General features: G+C 32.7%; 3 protein-coding genes across 3 annotated transcripts in view; 2 read left to right on the top strand and 1 right to left on the bottom strand.

Moving 5' to 3' along the window:
* The first annotated feature begins 1,246 nt into the window (after positions 1-1,246).
* On the top strand, positions 1,247-7,266 carry HELRODRAFT_185641 (hypothetical protein). Its single transcript, XM_009020238.1, has 10 exons — positions 1,247-1,392; positions 2,419-2,569; positions 2,842-3,114; positions 3,516-3,681; positions 3,881-3,990; positions 4,138-4,281; positions 4,981-5,118; positions 5,297-5,466; positions 5,618-5,798; positions 5,994-7,266. Exons 1-9 carry the CDS (start codon positions 1,361-1,363, stop codon positions 5,760-5,762), a joined length of 1,329 nt encoding a protein of 442 aa, XP_009018486.1. The 5' UTR covers positions 1,247-1,360; the 3' UTR covers positions 5,763-5,798; positions 5,994-7,266.
* A 1,257-nt stretch (positions 7,267-8,523) lies between these two features.
* On the top strand, positions 8,524-9,469 carry HELRODRAFT_122790 (hypothetical protein; the record flags this gene model as incomplete). Its single annotated transcript, XM_009020237.1, has 3 exons — positions 8,524-8,678; positions 8,952-9,133; positions 9,366-9,469. Coding segments are annotated over 3 exons (441 nt in total), but the record flags the coding sequence as incomplete, so codon positions are not given.
* Positions 9,470-13,192: 3,723 nt separating this feature from the next.
* HELRODRAFT_173624 (hypothetical protein) overlaps positions 13,193-13,403 on the bottom strand; it is a gene marked incomplete at both ends in the record, with an annotated part of 2,848 nt that continues 2,637 nt past the window's right edge. The window contains one exon of the mRNA XM_009020236.1: positions 13,193-13,219. Coding sequence (XP_009018484.1) covers positions 13,193-13,219 — 27 coding nt within the window. The remainder of the gene's footprint in view (positions 13,220-13,403) is intronic.

Genomic DNA, 13,403 nt, shown 5'->3' with positions numbered 1-13,403 from the left:
AGAGAGAAAGATAAAAAAAATTATACAGCATAAGATACAACAAACATACACACCTCAAAATACAACAAACACCCTTACATACAATACATACAATACAAAGAATGTATTTCTCGCAAAAGACAAACAAACTTGAGAACTTTCGACGAAATCGCGTTGCAGTTGCATGATAGCTAAGATCGCTTGCCAGAAAAATATCCGCGGCTTCATAACATTTCCCATCTAATATAAAAAGATTAATTAAACATTATCCCTAATTTCGTGTATGTTTTGGTTGGTGGATTTATTTATTTTAAAAACTGACTCGATGACGTCACAAAAAGATTATTAATATTTTTTTAGATATATTTTTTTACACTTGTGTATTTCGATCAATCTATTTACTTAGCGGAAAACATGCTAAAACGCCGTAAAAATTTTAACGAACGAACGTACGAATAAACGAACGAACAAACGTACTAAATTTTGTTCGTTCATAACGGACGAATGAATGAATAAACGAATAAATGTCAAACGAATAATGATCATGAAAAAACGAAAAACAAAAAACACGCGAACACACTGCTACTATTTCCTCATGGATATAGTATTATATGGATATTATAAATATCCATGGTGCAAATAGACCGGTGCATAACCAGTCAAACAGTCTCTGACCAAGAGAGCGATTTTGAACCTATTCCTTAGGGAAGGAGTGGGCAAACTTAAAACAGCTTCGCGGGACGCATGCGGTCCGCGAAGCTATTTTACGTGGCCAGCAAAGCCTTATACACCAAAAAAGTTCGTCAGTCAGACATTATGACCAAAAAAGGAGCCACAAATCTCAAAAAAATTCTTTCCCGGGTTGAAAATATTTGCTATTTAAGTACATATGCGGCCCTTCAAAGGTCAAATAGTTCTCAATTCGGTTCTCACAGCAAAAAGTTTGCCTACCCCTGCCTTAGGGGGAATTTAAATCCTTTGGGTTGTTTGTATTGTATTGTTTGTGTTGTATTGTATTGTTTGTGATGTATTGTATTGTTTGTATGGCATTATTTTGTATTTGGTTTGTGGTTCAATTATTTATTATTTTTAACAATAATGTTACAATTATACAATATGAATAAATTGATTGATATGCTTAATTCTTAAATTTTTTATAAAATTATAAAATCTACAAAAAGTATAATTATTTAAATGAATAAACCTAAAAAATTTGATAAAAAACAATTAAAATATTGGAATCCAAAAACCTTTACTTGTTTGGTTCTCTTTGTCTGAAAGCGCAATAATACATCATAAAACAAAGCGCACTGATATCACTGTTGTCGGTTCGACGGAAGTATTCTATTTCTTTTTACAGAAAGTTATTCTTCGAGATATCATGTCATATAGTGAATCTGAAAATTATAAAAGGTTTCTTTAATCAAATTTCTAATTTATTTTATTGATTTTATTATTAATTTTATTTAAAGTTATTTTCCAGTTAATTTGATTATTAAATTTTACAAAATAAGCTGGCAGTTGCGTTAATTTTGTTCTAAGCGTGCTTTTCCCAGATAGAAATAAAAAATGGCGTTTCTCACCATTTTGTTCTTTATTTGACCAATTATTTTTAATTTATTTTAATGGCCGATGGCTTTTTTGGTTTTACAGCTTCAATAGAAACAAATTTTCATCGCCCCAAAGATGTTTTTGTGGTAAAATTGTCAATTTTTCATGAGATTTGCTTCGCCCACGTGATTTCTACTACGTTCTCAAAAGTTAATTTGTGAACGTGCTTACTAAATTATATTTCAGCCACGATCGAGTTGTTGCGAGTTAATGACATCTGTCAAATCACCAAGTTGTCAGTCGCCATATTGTTTCAAAAGACTTGTGTTGGTACAAGTAGATTAAAATTCAGATCAAGTAGATTCAAATAGATTATCAATTGATTGGCCGAAACCAAACATTATATAATAATAATAAAGATATTTTTTCAAACAATATTCATTTCAAAATAATTTTCAATAAATATTTCAAAAACAGCTTGCATTCGATATTTTTAATTGCTAATCTATTTTACATTAAAATAAATCATGATCAATCAATCAAATTAATTTTATAATCAATAAATTCATGAACTAATAAAAATGATTTTTGGCCTGCATTCATAAATTATAAATTCTTTAAATGAAAAACGAATAAAATAAATTTACTAATAAATAATATTTTTAAAAAGGACGAAAAATTAATAACTGTGCTTTAAAGCATCATTAATTTATTATATTACAACAAGACAAGAACGGGTTATAAAAAAAGGGGAGGACAATGCAAAATTTACCTAGATATTTTTTAACTCTTTGTTTACCATTTTTCGATTACCTAGTACCGCTCTCTAAACCCTTGGTGGCATGAGTGATGCCATTTTGCCAATCTAAGTTTCTAATTTGTTCGTAGCAGAGCACGTGATTCCGCTGGAGCTCCAACTCGTGGTAGCAAAGAGCGTGATTACAGCAACAGGTCAGAAGACCGCGCCAGGTCTGATCATAACAACAGCAGCAATGACTATAGTGGACCCCCTGGAATGCAGCCTGATGGGATGATTGAGGTTAGGGGGGGATTGGGATTATGTCCATAAAGGAACTTTTTTATATAAGAATGGTCAAATGGCTAAAAATATTTAATTATGATTGAGTTGAATGTAAAAATAGCTAGCTATTGATTTCTTACCATTATTGTCAATCAAAAAGTCAATGACATTGATTGGAGTTGTTACTATAATAGGATTTTTATTACTTGTCTTGAATTCTCATTTGTTCATAATTATCTTGAAGTATTTTTAGATCAATAAAATGGAAAAGGAAACACACAACCCAACAGAGCAACTGGGAGGAAATAATGGAGAATTTTGACGACATGAACTTACGTGAGGAACTCCTGAGAGGCATCTACGCCTATGGTTTTGAGAAGCCCTCGGCCATTCAACAGAGGGCAATCATGCCATGCGTCCAGGGTCATGATGTCATTGCTCAGGCTCAATCGGGAACAGGCAAGACAGCAACTTTTGCAGTGACCATCCTTCAACAACTTGATCCAGCCCTCAAGGAGTGTCAGGCCCTTGTCCTAGCTCCAACCAGAGAACTGGCTCAACAGGTTCTTTGATGATTAATAATTATTAATCAACTGTTAAGAACCAATTAATTATAATTAATTAGTTGTTTGTTCATAATTATTTTGCTGTGGTTGTTCCCATTGTGATACAAATTAATTGGTGTAATTATCTTTGAGATTGTTTATATTATAATTGCTGATGATGATCCTAATGTTTATGCTACAACTGTGTGCATTACAACCTTATGGATCGATAGGACTGAGGCAATTTGATGAATATGCAAATAAATCTACCTAACAACGTAAATGATAACATTCTTATTTAGTCGTCCTTACTATAATTCATTTGTTGAAACAGTATTTTATCAGTTTTCACCTACCATTTTCCAATTAGTTAACCTTTCAGCACTGTTAACATCACATACACACATTTCTTGTATTAGATTCAAAAAGTGGTGATAGCCCTGGGTGATTACATGGAAGCCCAGTGCCACGCCTGCATCGGGGGCACCAACGTACGAGAGGATCTGCACAGGCTGTCAAACGGCATCCAGATAGTCGTCGGTACTCCCGGTAGAGTTTTTGACATGATCAACAGGAAGGCGCTAAGTAATTTTTGCAGTTTTTTTTTTCAATTTAAATCATGTGAAAACAATTTATTTATATTTTTTATCTACCCTCTCTTTGTAAAAGACAAAAATGCCAACATGTGTGCTAGTAGTTATGATGTGCACTCATGTGAAATCACACACACGTGAACAAAAAAGAATGTGCATTGATTTGCTTACACATTTGTGTGCGTTCCCAGACACCAGATTCATTCGCATCTTCATTCTGGATGAGGCAGATGAGATGCTGTCACGTGGGTTCAAAGACCAAATCTACGATGTGTTTAGGACTCTCAATGAAAATATTCAAGTCAGTCTTTCAACTGATTCATTTCTATTAGTTACCTCCTTTTTTATTTGTTCATTTGCATTTGCTGTTATCAAAATGAGAAATGTTGCCTGAGTTTGATGAGGCATGTTATCTGATCTTCTTATGTTATCATCCCATCCATCACAGGTGATCTTGCTATCAGCCACCATGCCTGAAGATGTGCTTGAAGTCACCAAGCGCTTCATGAGGAATCCGGTCAGGATTCTAGTGAGGAAGGAGGAGCTAACTTTGGAGGGTATCAGGCAGTTCTACATTGAAGTCGAGCAAGAGGTTGGCTCAATGTTGCTGTTGGCTGTTTTGGCTGGCCTTCTATTTTTGTTTAAAATTATAAGACAATGATAATAAATCTTTAGTAGATCATCATGAAATAAGTATCCTGATATGAAAAATCATACATTGATAATTTATTCATAATATATCTTCTTTCAAAGAACCATTTTGTTTTAAAATGGTGGTAAGTAATGTAACTTGCCAGCGTACATGACAAATTTGGTTTGAAAAAATAAGAAGTAGATAATACACATTCTCACATAAACCAAACTTGGGTGAATATACAATGGGCTTGTCAGTGCCTGCATATTCAAGAAGTAATTGGTACAATGTTTCACTTCATTTTGAATTCAAAATTGTCTTGTGATGTACTCTGAATTATGTATGTACACATTTTTTCTTTACTGCTGATGTCAAGGTTTTATATCAAGATATTATTTCAATGCACATGTATGCACCTTCTTTAAAGCACCATTGTGATGTGATACATATTGTATCGTGATATCACACGTGGCCGTCAAACTAGAAGGAAATGATACACATACAAGCCAAACTTGGGTGAATATGTAAGCTAATCAGTGCTTGCACATTCAATAAGTAATTGGTACAAGCATACACATAGCAGAACATGCAAACAAAACACACACGCATTCAACAACAACGCCTATAAACCATTCCTAAACTATACAACTAACAAAGGAATGGAAGCTTGATACTCTGTGTGACCTGTACGAGACACTGACCATAACACAAGCTGTCATCTTCTGCAACACCAGGCGTAAGGTCGAGTGGCTGACGGAGAAGATGCACAGTAGAGATTTTACAGTCTCTGCTATTGTTAGTAGTAGTAGTAGTATTACTACTTTAGTTACTGACAATTTTCAACTCTATTTGATTATTTCAGCTTGATTTATAAATGATTGATTGACTGGTGAGACATTATTTTATGCAATTGATCTTTCATTAATTTCTGTCACAAATGAAAATAACCTTGAACTTTTCAACCCACTCACAGCACGGAGACATGGACCAAGGTCAGAGGGACGTGATCATGAGGGAGTTCAGATCCGGGTCGAGTCGTGTCCTCATCACTACTGACCTTCTGGCTAGGGGCATCGACGTACAGCAAGTGTCGTTGGTCATCAATTATGACCTGCCAACAAATAGGGAGAATTATATTCATAGGTTGGTTGGTGTGACAGTTGGGTCATACAATTGTTTTTCAGCTTCTTTTTTATTTGTTATTGAAATCTTATAAAAGTGCCGCTGCTTGCATTTGAACATCATTTTCAATGTGTGTGTATATATATTTTGTCATAACTTTACAAAAATTTAGAATTGGGCGAGGCGGTCGGTTCGGTAGGAAGGGGGTTGCGATAAACTTCATGACATCAGAGGATAGGAGGACTCTGAAGGACATAGAGACCTTCTACAATACCCAGATTGATGAGATGCCCATGAACGTTGCTGACCTCATCTAGGTCTTGTGGTGTTGTTTGTTGTTGACGTTTGTTTAGGTATGGGTTGATTTCTTTCATCTGTGCTTGTGTGTGTGTGTGTGTCTGTAGTGTGTATGTAGTGAGTGATAAGATTCAATCTTTAATCTTTGTTTTTAACAGTAATTTGATAGCATTTTTTCGTACCTAGTTCTGTTTATTTCATTTCAATTAAAACTTTTAATTTATTAATCTTCAATTAATTTTTTTCTCCAGATCAATCAGTCAGGGGTAGAGTTCCATGGAGTTGATTGATTGATGTAAGCCGTTATTACTTAGTTGATGAGTTGACATGAGGAAGAAAAAGTAAAAATAAAAAAAGATAGTTCAGGAGAGATAGAGAGAGAGAGAGAATTTAAATAAAATAAATGAAAATATTAATAATTATTTTTTAAGATGGATGATATAAATGAATGAAAGTTACTATCCCTCTTTTTTAAAAATATCGAATTTTTATTATTTTTTTTTGAGATGCTAGTGACAAAAGATTGTTGTTTTGGAAAAAATTCTCTTTTTGTTGTGCTATAATAATTATATTATTTAAAACTAATGTGTTTTTTGGAAAGATTTAATTTTTTAAGGTTTAACATTTTCATTGATACGGTCTCCTTTTGGCTAATCTAATAAATCTTTTGAACTATCAAAATTGGGTTTTCACTAATTGCATCTTGAAGTATATTTTATAAGCTATAGGTTGATGTGTGTGTATTTGTATGTGTGATTTTGTGATTGTGTGTCTGTGTGTGTATTGGTAGTTTTAATTCGTTGATTGCCTATATTTTTATTGTTAACAATTCAATATCTTGTTAAAATGTAAGCATGAGTGTTTATATAATATTTGTATATGAGAGTATTATATATATTTGTTGGTTATTTGTATACAAGTATATATATATATATATATATTATAAATATATATATATATGTGCGTTTTTGTATAAGTAATGCATATACACACTTTGTATATAAATAATTGTGTGTAATATATGTATGTGTATATACGCTAGTGTGCGTGCATGAATGTGTACATGTGCTTGTGTATTTATGTATGTATGTGTGTCTGTGTGTGTTTGTGTATGCAAATGTAAAGTGATTGTAGACTAATTATATATAATTTAATTATATATATATATATATATAATTATAACGTTTATTCGTTAGTTTTTTTCTTATTAATGCTGATTTAAATTTTATAATATAAAGTAAGAAAATATGCAAGAAGATAAAAATAATTTAGCCTGGGATGATTTCAATGTACGCATATGATAGGAAATTTTTTAATTATTTTCACAATTACTATTATTATGATTAAAGTTATTATTAATGTTAAAATTATTAATGATGTTGGAATTATTATGATTATAATTATTATTTATTTTGAAATTATTATTATTAATGTTGGAATTATTATTAATGTTTCTTCAGTGCAAATGAAAATAAAATATATTGATGATGACGACCTTGTAGTAGAATAAAATGGATAAAATAGATCATGTTCTTCTCAAGACGTTTTGTTTTAGTTATTAATTCGTAATTAATTAGTATTGGGCAATAATATTATTAATTCATAGTTTCAGTACTTAGTTAGGGCTGTCCGCCATTAATTATATAATATTAATTATAATAATAATATAATATTAATAATTATCAATATTAGCAGCTAGAGAACTCAGTTCTTTTCTTTCCCAGGTTCTACATTCCACACAAATCCAGCCTTGTATGGTTGTGTCTGTGTGCGCGATCCTGTGTGTGTGTGTTGTGTGTACTTATTGAAATGGTTGGGTGTGTGAATGAATGAGTGGATGTGTGAATGAACGAGTGGATGTGTGAATAAATGTATAAATACATTTCTTTGCTCCTTTTATTTATTGAAGTAGCAAATAAACACTAAATGAATAAGTGCATTTGATTTGCTGATTGATCGAGGGAATGATTGATTGAATGAACAACTGATTGGATGATTGACGCATCCAAACAGATATATACACACAATATACATACATACATGCATACATACATACACACATACATTCACACATAGGTGCATACATGTATGATATCTGGCAAACTTCAAATATTTTAAACTGAGTCAACTGAAATGACAATTTCCAATTAGCGCAATGAAAAATGAATACTCAGACCAGTTACACGGACGTTTGTGCATGTATGTGTGTAAACAAACAATCTCTCATTCTTTTTATTTTTCTGATACATTCTTTTCATCATTTTCTGTCTTGTTACTTCTGTGTTTATATATATATATATATATATATATATATATATATATATATATATACAATACACATACATTCACATATTAATATTATATACCTACTCACTCACACGCACTCTCTCTCACACACACATATATATATACATTTAAAAAGTATGTATGTGCATGCACTTGTATACAAATACAATCACAAACATATAAATAAAACTTTGACGTGCCTCTTTGGCTAACAGTTTGTTTGGAAAACTAAATTTAATTGTTTTTCAAAATATTATAAGGTTTGAACTAGCTAGTTTGATATTGTTTTTAAAATTAATTTTATTTATCAACGAATTCCTTATGTGATAATCATTTAATCAATCAATCATTTAATCAATCAATTAATCAATCAATCATTTTATCCATCAACTCTTTAGTTAATTCATCAATAAGCAAGTTATAAAAAGCAACAATACACATACATATACGGAAAGAGACAAACAGACAAGCAGGAAATCAAACATGGACAAATTCCTAGATGACTTTTATTTAAATTCAGTTCTACCTCGGAGATATGACGTCATGAGAAACGTCACAAAGTGTCTGCCGCTAGTTACAGAAATTTTAAACTCCGTGGAGAAGAAAGAGCCACGTTTCAAGGGCATTTACTGCCAACATCTTCCAAAAGAGTTTCTGGAAAAATACACCATCAACAAAAACAACAACAATAATAATAATAACATCAATAGAGCTTTTTCCGATTTTATTAATAATGATCTCTGTGATAGCGGTGCTGATAATGATGACAATTACGATGATAATGACGTAAACAAATTTTACAAAAAACCTTGTAACAACAGCAACAACAACAACATCAACAACAATGACATTAACAACTTTCAGCCGTACCCCTCACTTGACACTAACCACTGCTCACTCCCGTACTCATTCTTAACTCAAAGCGGTATTCGCGTGCTCTCCGCGAAGAAATTCGAAATATTCCTCTACCTAAATCCTACGGGGGCCTTCAGCGTGGTCGAGTTGGACAATTTTAGCCCTGAATTTCCAGGGACAGCCGCGATGAAACTTGGCGACGGTCGAAAGAGGTCTATGTCACTCTGGGTTGAGTTTATCACGGCTTCAGGTTGGTTTGGTCTGATGTTTGTTGGCTGTAAAGTTTTTTTTTGTTTGTATGGAATGAAGTTTGTCAGCATTTATCGCTATTTAGTACTAAGACTACTAATATTTTTACTTATAATACTACTGGCATACTAATGCTGCTGCTACTACTACTACTACTACTACTACTACTACTACTACTACTACTACTAATAATAATAATAATAATAATATAAATAATAATATAAATAATTCAGGATTCCTGTCTGCTAGAAAATTGAGGTCGAGATTTAGAAACTTAGTCATCTCCGTCTTGTCCGAGAAAAGATTTGATCGAAATGTCGCTAGACTCGTAGATGACCAAGAAGATAATAATAATAATAATAATCATAATAATAATGATCATCACAATAATAATCATTATCATCGTCGTCATCATCATCTTAGCTATAACAATTATGGCATTTTTAATAGGGATAACAAAATTGAGAGCGAGAGAATTGGCGAAGCCAATAATAATAACAATAGAAATAATAAATGTGCCATATTTAATAATAATAATAAAATTATGAGTAATAGTAATGATGGCTGTAGTAGCTTTGCTGCTGCTGGCCGAGATGAAGTCGTACTGAGGTTGTTTAATGAGATAGATGTCGCGGTTACACTGGCTTTTAGGTGAGTGTTGTGTGTGGATTTCTGTGGTGTTTTTGGGTATGTTTTCGGGTATTTTATGTTTCCTATATGTTTACAATTGTAAGGTTCTGGATTTCCATGTTCAGATTAATGTTGTGATGTCTTGTATGTAATGTTTCGGCATCTAAAATGACAACAAGTTGCTTGAGAGTTTACACTCACCTCCGAAAATTAACATCATTATGTTAGTCGCCACTATTATCATCATTACCACCATCGTCATCTTCCTCCTCATCATCATCATCGTCATCATTACCATCATCATCATCGTCACCCAAACAACAACTAGGTATCAGAATAGCTGGCCGAGAAAAATGACAGACTGCAAGAACTTTCCCTCTTCACCACTCTCTGTCCACATCGAGAACTGCAAAAAACTTGGTTTCGATTTGTTATCGAAAAGGGCAGAAAAACAATTTCGACCCTTGAATTGCTCTTACAACAGCAGCAGTAGCAACAACAACATCAACCTCAACATCAACAATAAAATCAACACCAAAAATAACATCAACCTCAACAATAACATCAACACCAACAATAACATCAACAATAACATCCATAATAGCCAAAGTTGCCTCAACAACTACAACGGTTATAGTAACGACAATGCTTATTGTGATAATGATTATTGTGATAATAGCCAAGATTATTATATCAGTCACTTTAACATCAACAACAACAGCTACAGCACCAATAACATTAACTATTTCACCACCAACAACGACAATTTGCGACGAAATACAGCAACATCATCAACAACAACAGCGACAATTTTATCAAACGAAGATGACGCGTGGATGACGTCATTAGATAGACCGGAAATGATGCTACTAAATGACGATTACAAACAACTATGTCTTGAATTTTTTGAATGTTTCCGGGAAATTATCTTTACTGATCAAGATTTTTTTCAAAATTGTTTGATTAGTGATACATTTTTAGAGAAGAAGAGTTACAACAACAATGCAAGCAATAATACTTCAGACAACTCTAGCAATTTTAAGAGTAATTGTACTACGAAAAAAACTCTAACAGACCTCAAAAAAATCGCAAAAACTTCAACGAAAAACTCGTCAAACTTATTCAATGAAACAACCACAGCTCAACATTTCAACGCTGACAATAGCTTCTCTACCAACAACACGAGAACTACACAAAGTACAACAACAAAATGCCCTAATACTTCAAACAACAGCACTACAACGACGACATCACCAACAGCAGCGGCAGTAGTAGTAGCGGCAGCAGCAGCAGCAAAGACGTCAACCGGATTAACACTCGAAGAATTAAACAGTATATTTTCAGGTTCAGTTTTCAGAAATTTGATAATACTAGAACGTATGAAACGCCCAAATAACGATCGAAAATGGACGAAAGGACTTTTGAAGCACAAAATAGTCAGCATCACGACGCAGATGTTATTCTGCATGCTATCTCGCTCCTGTCCGGCTTTCTTAAACAACTCACATAACTTTTACAACGGCCAAGAGATGAATTTGAAGTTAGGAAAGATGAACAACGTCGTTTGGTCGTTCTTGAGGTGGCTGATGATTCTGAGAGGGAATAATATTGGTGGTGATGATGATGATGATGATGGTGGTGGTGATGGTGGCATTGGTAGTGGTGTTTGTGGTGGAAGTAATTGTCACCACCAAGAGGTAAAATTTTGGGGTTGAAAGGTTAAAATTGTAAACAATGACTAACCAACGTTTAAAAGAGTTACTCGAAATAAAGTTTATGAACATGGACAATGTAATTATCGCTATTTAGTTAATCGTGATTATTTGATTATTTATTTATAAAAATTTATTTATTGAATATTAATTATTTTTTGCACGCCTCATTATAACTTATCAATACCACACAACTCACATGTTACAAAACATTAATTAATCAATACACCACCATACACACATTGTTCTGTTGAGATTAGCTCGATGTAACCAGACACCAAAAACACCTCTAATTATTTCCAGATTAGTTTGATGTCGTTCATTCACCCGTCATCAACCACACGAGCGTTTATGTGTAAGACACGCAATGTCTGGATTACCGAAAACTAATTGATGCTATTACATAGTTCTTATTTCTATATTTGCATGTGGTGTCAAACGTACAATTGCTTTCTCTCTCTCTCTCTCTCTCTTTCTCTCTCTCTCATCTTCTCTCTAATGTGTGTTTGTGTGTGTGTGTTTCATGAATGACATATCCTATAATTAAATATTGATGATTGCATTTAAGTACTGTTTCGAAGTTTCGAAAAACAACATAGTATGTATCTGTTTTATGTATTGTATTTCATGTTTTGTATTTCATGTTTTGTATCTCACGTTTTGTATCTCATGTTTTGTATTTCACGTTTCGTACATTATGTTCTGTGTATGTTAGACCGTAACAAAATCAACCGCAACAAGATACTATCATTATCAAGATACTATCATTATACTATCATCATACTATATATATACTATACTATATCATATACTATCATTATCAAGATACTATCATTATACTATCATCATACTACATATATACTATACTATATCATATACTATCACCATGATACTATCACTATCAAGATACTATCATTAAAACATAATAACAATAAAGAACATTGACGACGAAAGAACACGGTATAGACGAAAGATATTTTCTTATATTTTCTGAGGGTAGGCGAGCCCCGAAAGACCCACCAAGCACGAGAAACTAACGATGTCAAGCTCGCCTTTCGCTTAAGCTCCCATGCCGTCAGAGTCAATTTTAAACTATTTCAAGAGTTTATAACGTTTTAACTAAGGTGTTTTGATTGATAAATTATTTTGTTTTTGTTTTATTTTCATTTTTTATAAATATAAATACAAATTAATATTTATTTATTAAAAACGCTTAAAATTAATAAAGTTTAATTTTTTTTAAATTAAAACAAAACTACGGAATGAATTTATAATTAACAAAAGCAGCGCGCACTCAAGAGGTGGCAGGTACGTTTGTAGCTTCCTAGCGATGTCCTTCCGTTATGATAATCGTTGCAGTGATGCCAGATGAAATATTCATCATCGTCGTCATCATCGTCGTCGTATATTCTTTGCTACTTTCATTTAAATTATAGCATCAATAACAGTCACACCAACAACTGTGATAATAATAGTAGTTGTAATAATGATCTTAGTCTGGTTTGTAGCCTAAAAGTCTCGGGACAACGAAAGAATTGAACCAACCTTCACCTCTTTATAATTTTTCAAATAAAAGAAACGATTCTTTCTTTAACGTTTTTTAAAACTGTATCGCCAGCAAGTAAATTACTTCAGCATTGAAAGTAGTAATTAGGCAGTATTGTAGTGTAGTATCAACTTGATAAAATCTAATACAATTTATTAGAAATACAGAATAGCTATAACCCCATGAACACATGAAACAACTGTATGATGATAATATTTGTTCCATGTACGGTTTATAAAATAAAACGACTACTACCACTACTACTGCTGCTGCTACTACTACTACTACTACTGCCACTGCTACTACTACTACTACAACAACAACTACTACTACTACTACCATTACTATTACTACTGCTACTACTACTGCCACTATTACTACTG

The sequence above is a fragment of the Helobdella robusta genome (assembly GCF_000326865.2).
Source record: "Helobdella robusta unplaced genomic scaffold HELROscaffold_27, whole genome shotgun sequence".
Taxonomy (NCBI): domain Eukaryota; kingdom Metazoa; phylum Annelida; class Clitellata; order Rhynchobdellida; family Glossiphoniidae; genus Helobdella; species Helobdella robusta.
Note: the sequence above shows the minus strand (reverse complement) of the source record. Positions and strands in the feature narration are given on the sequence as shown.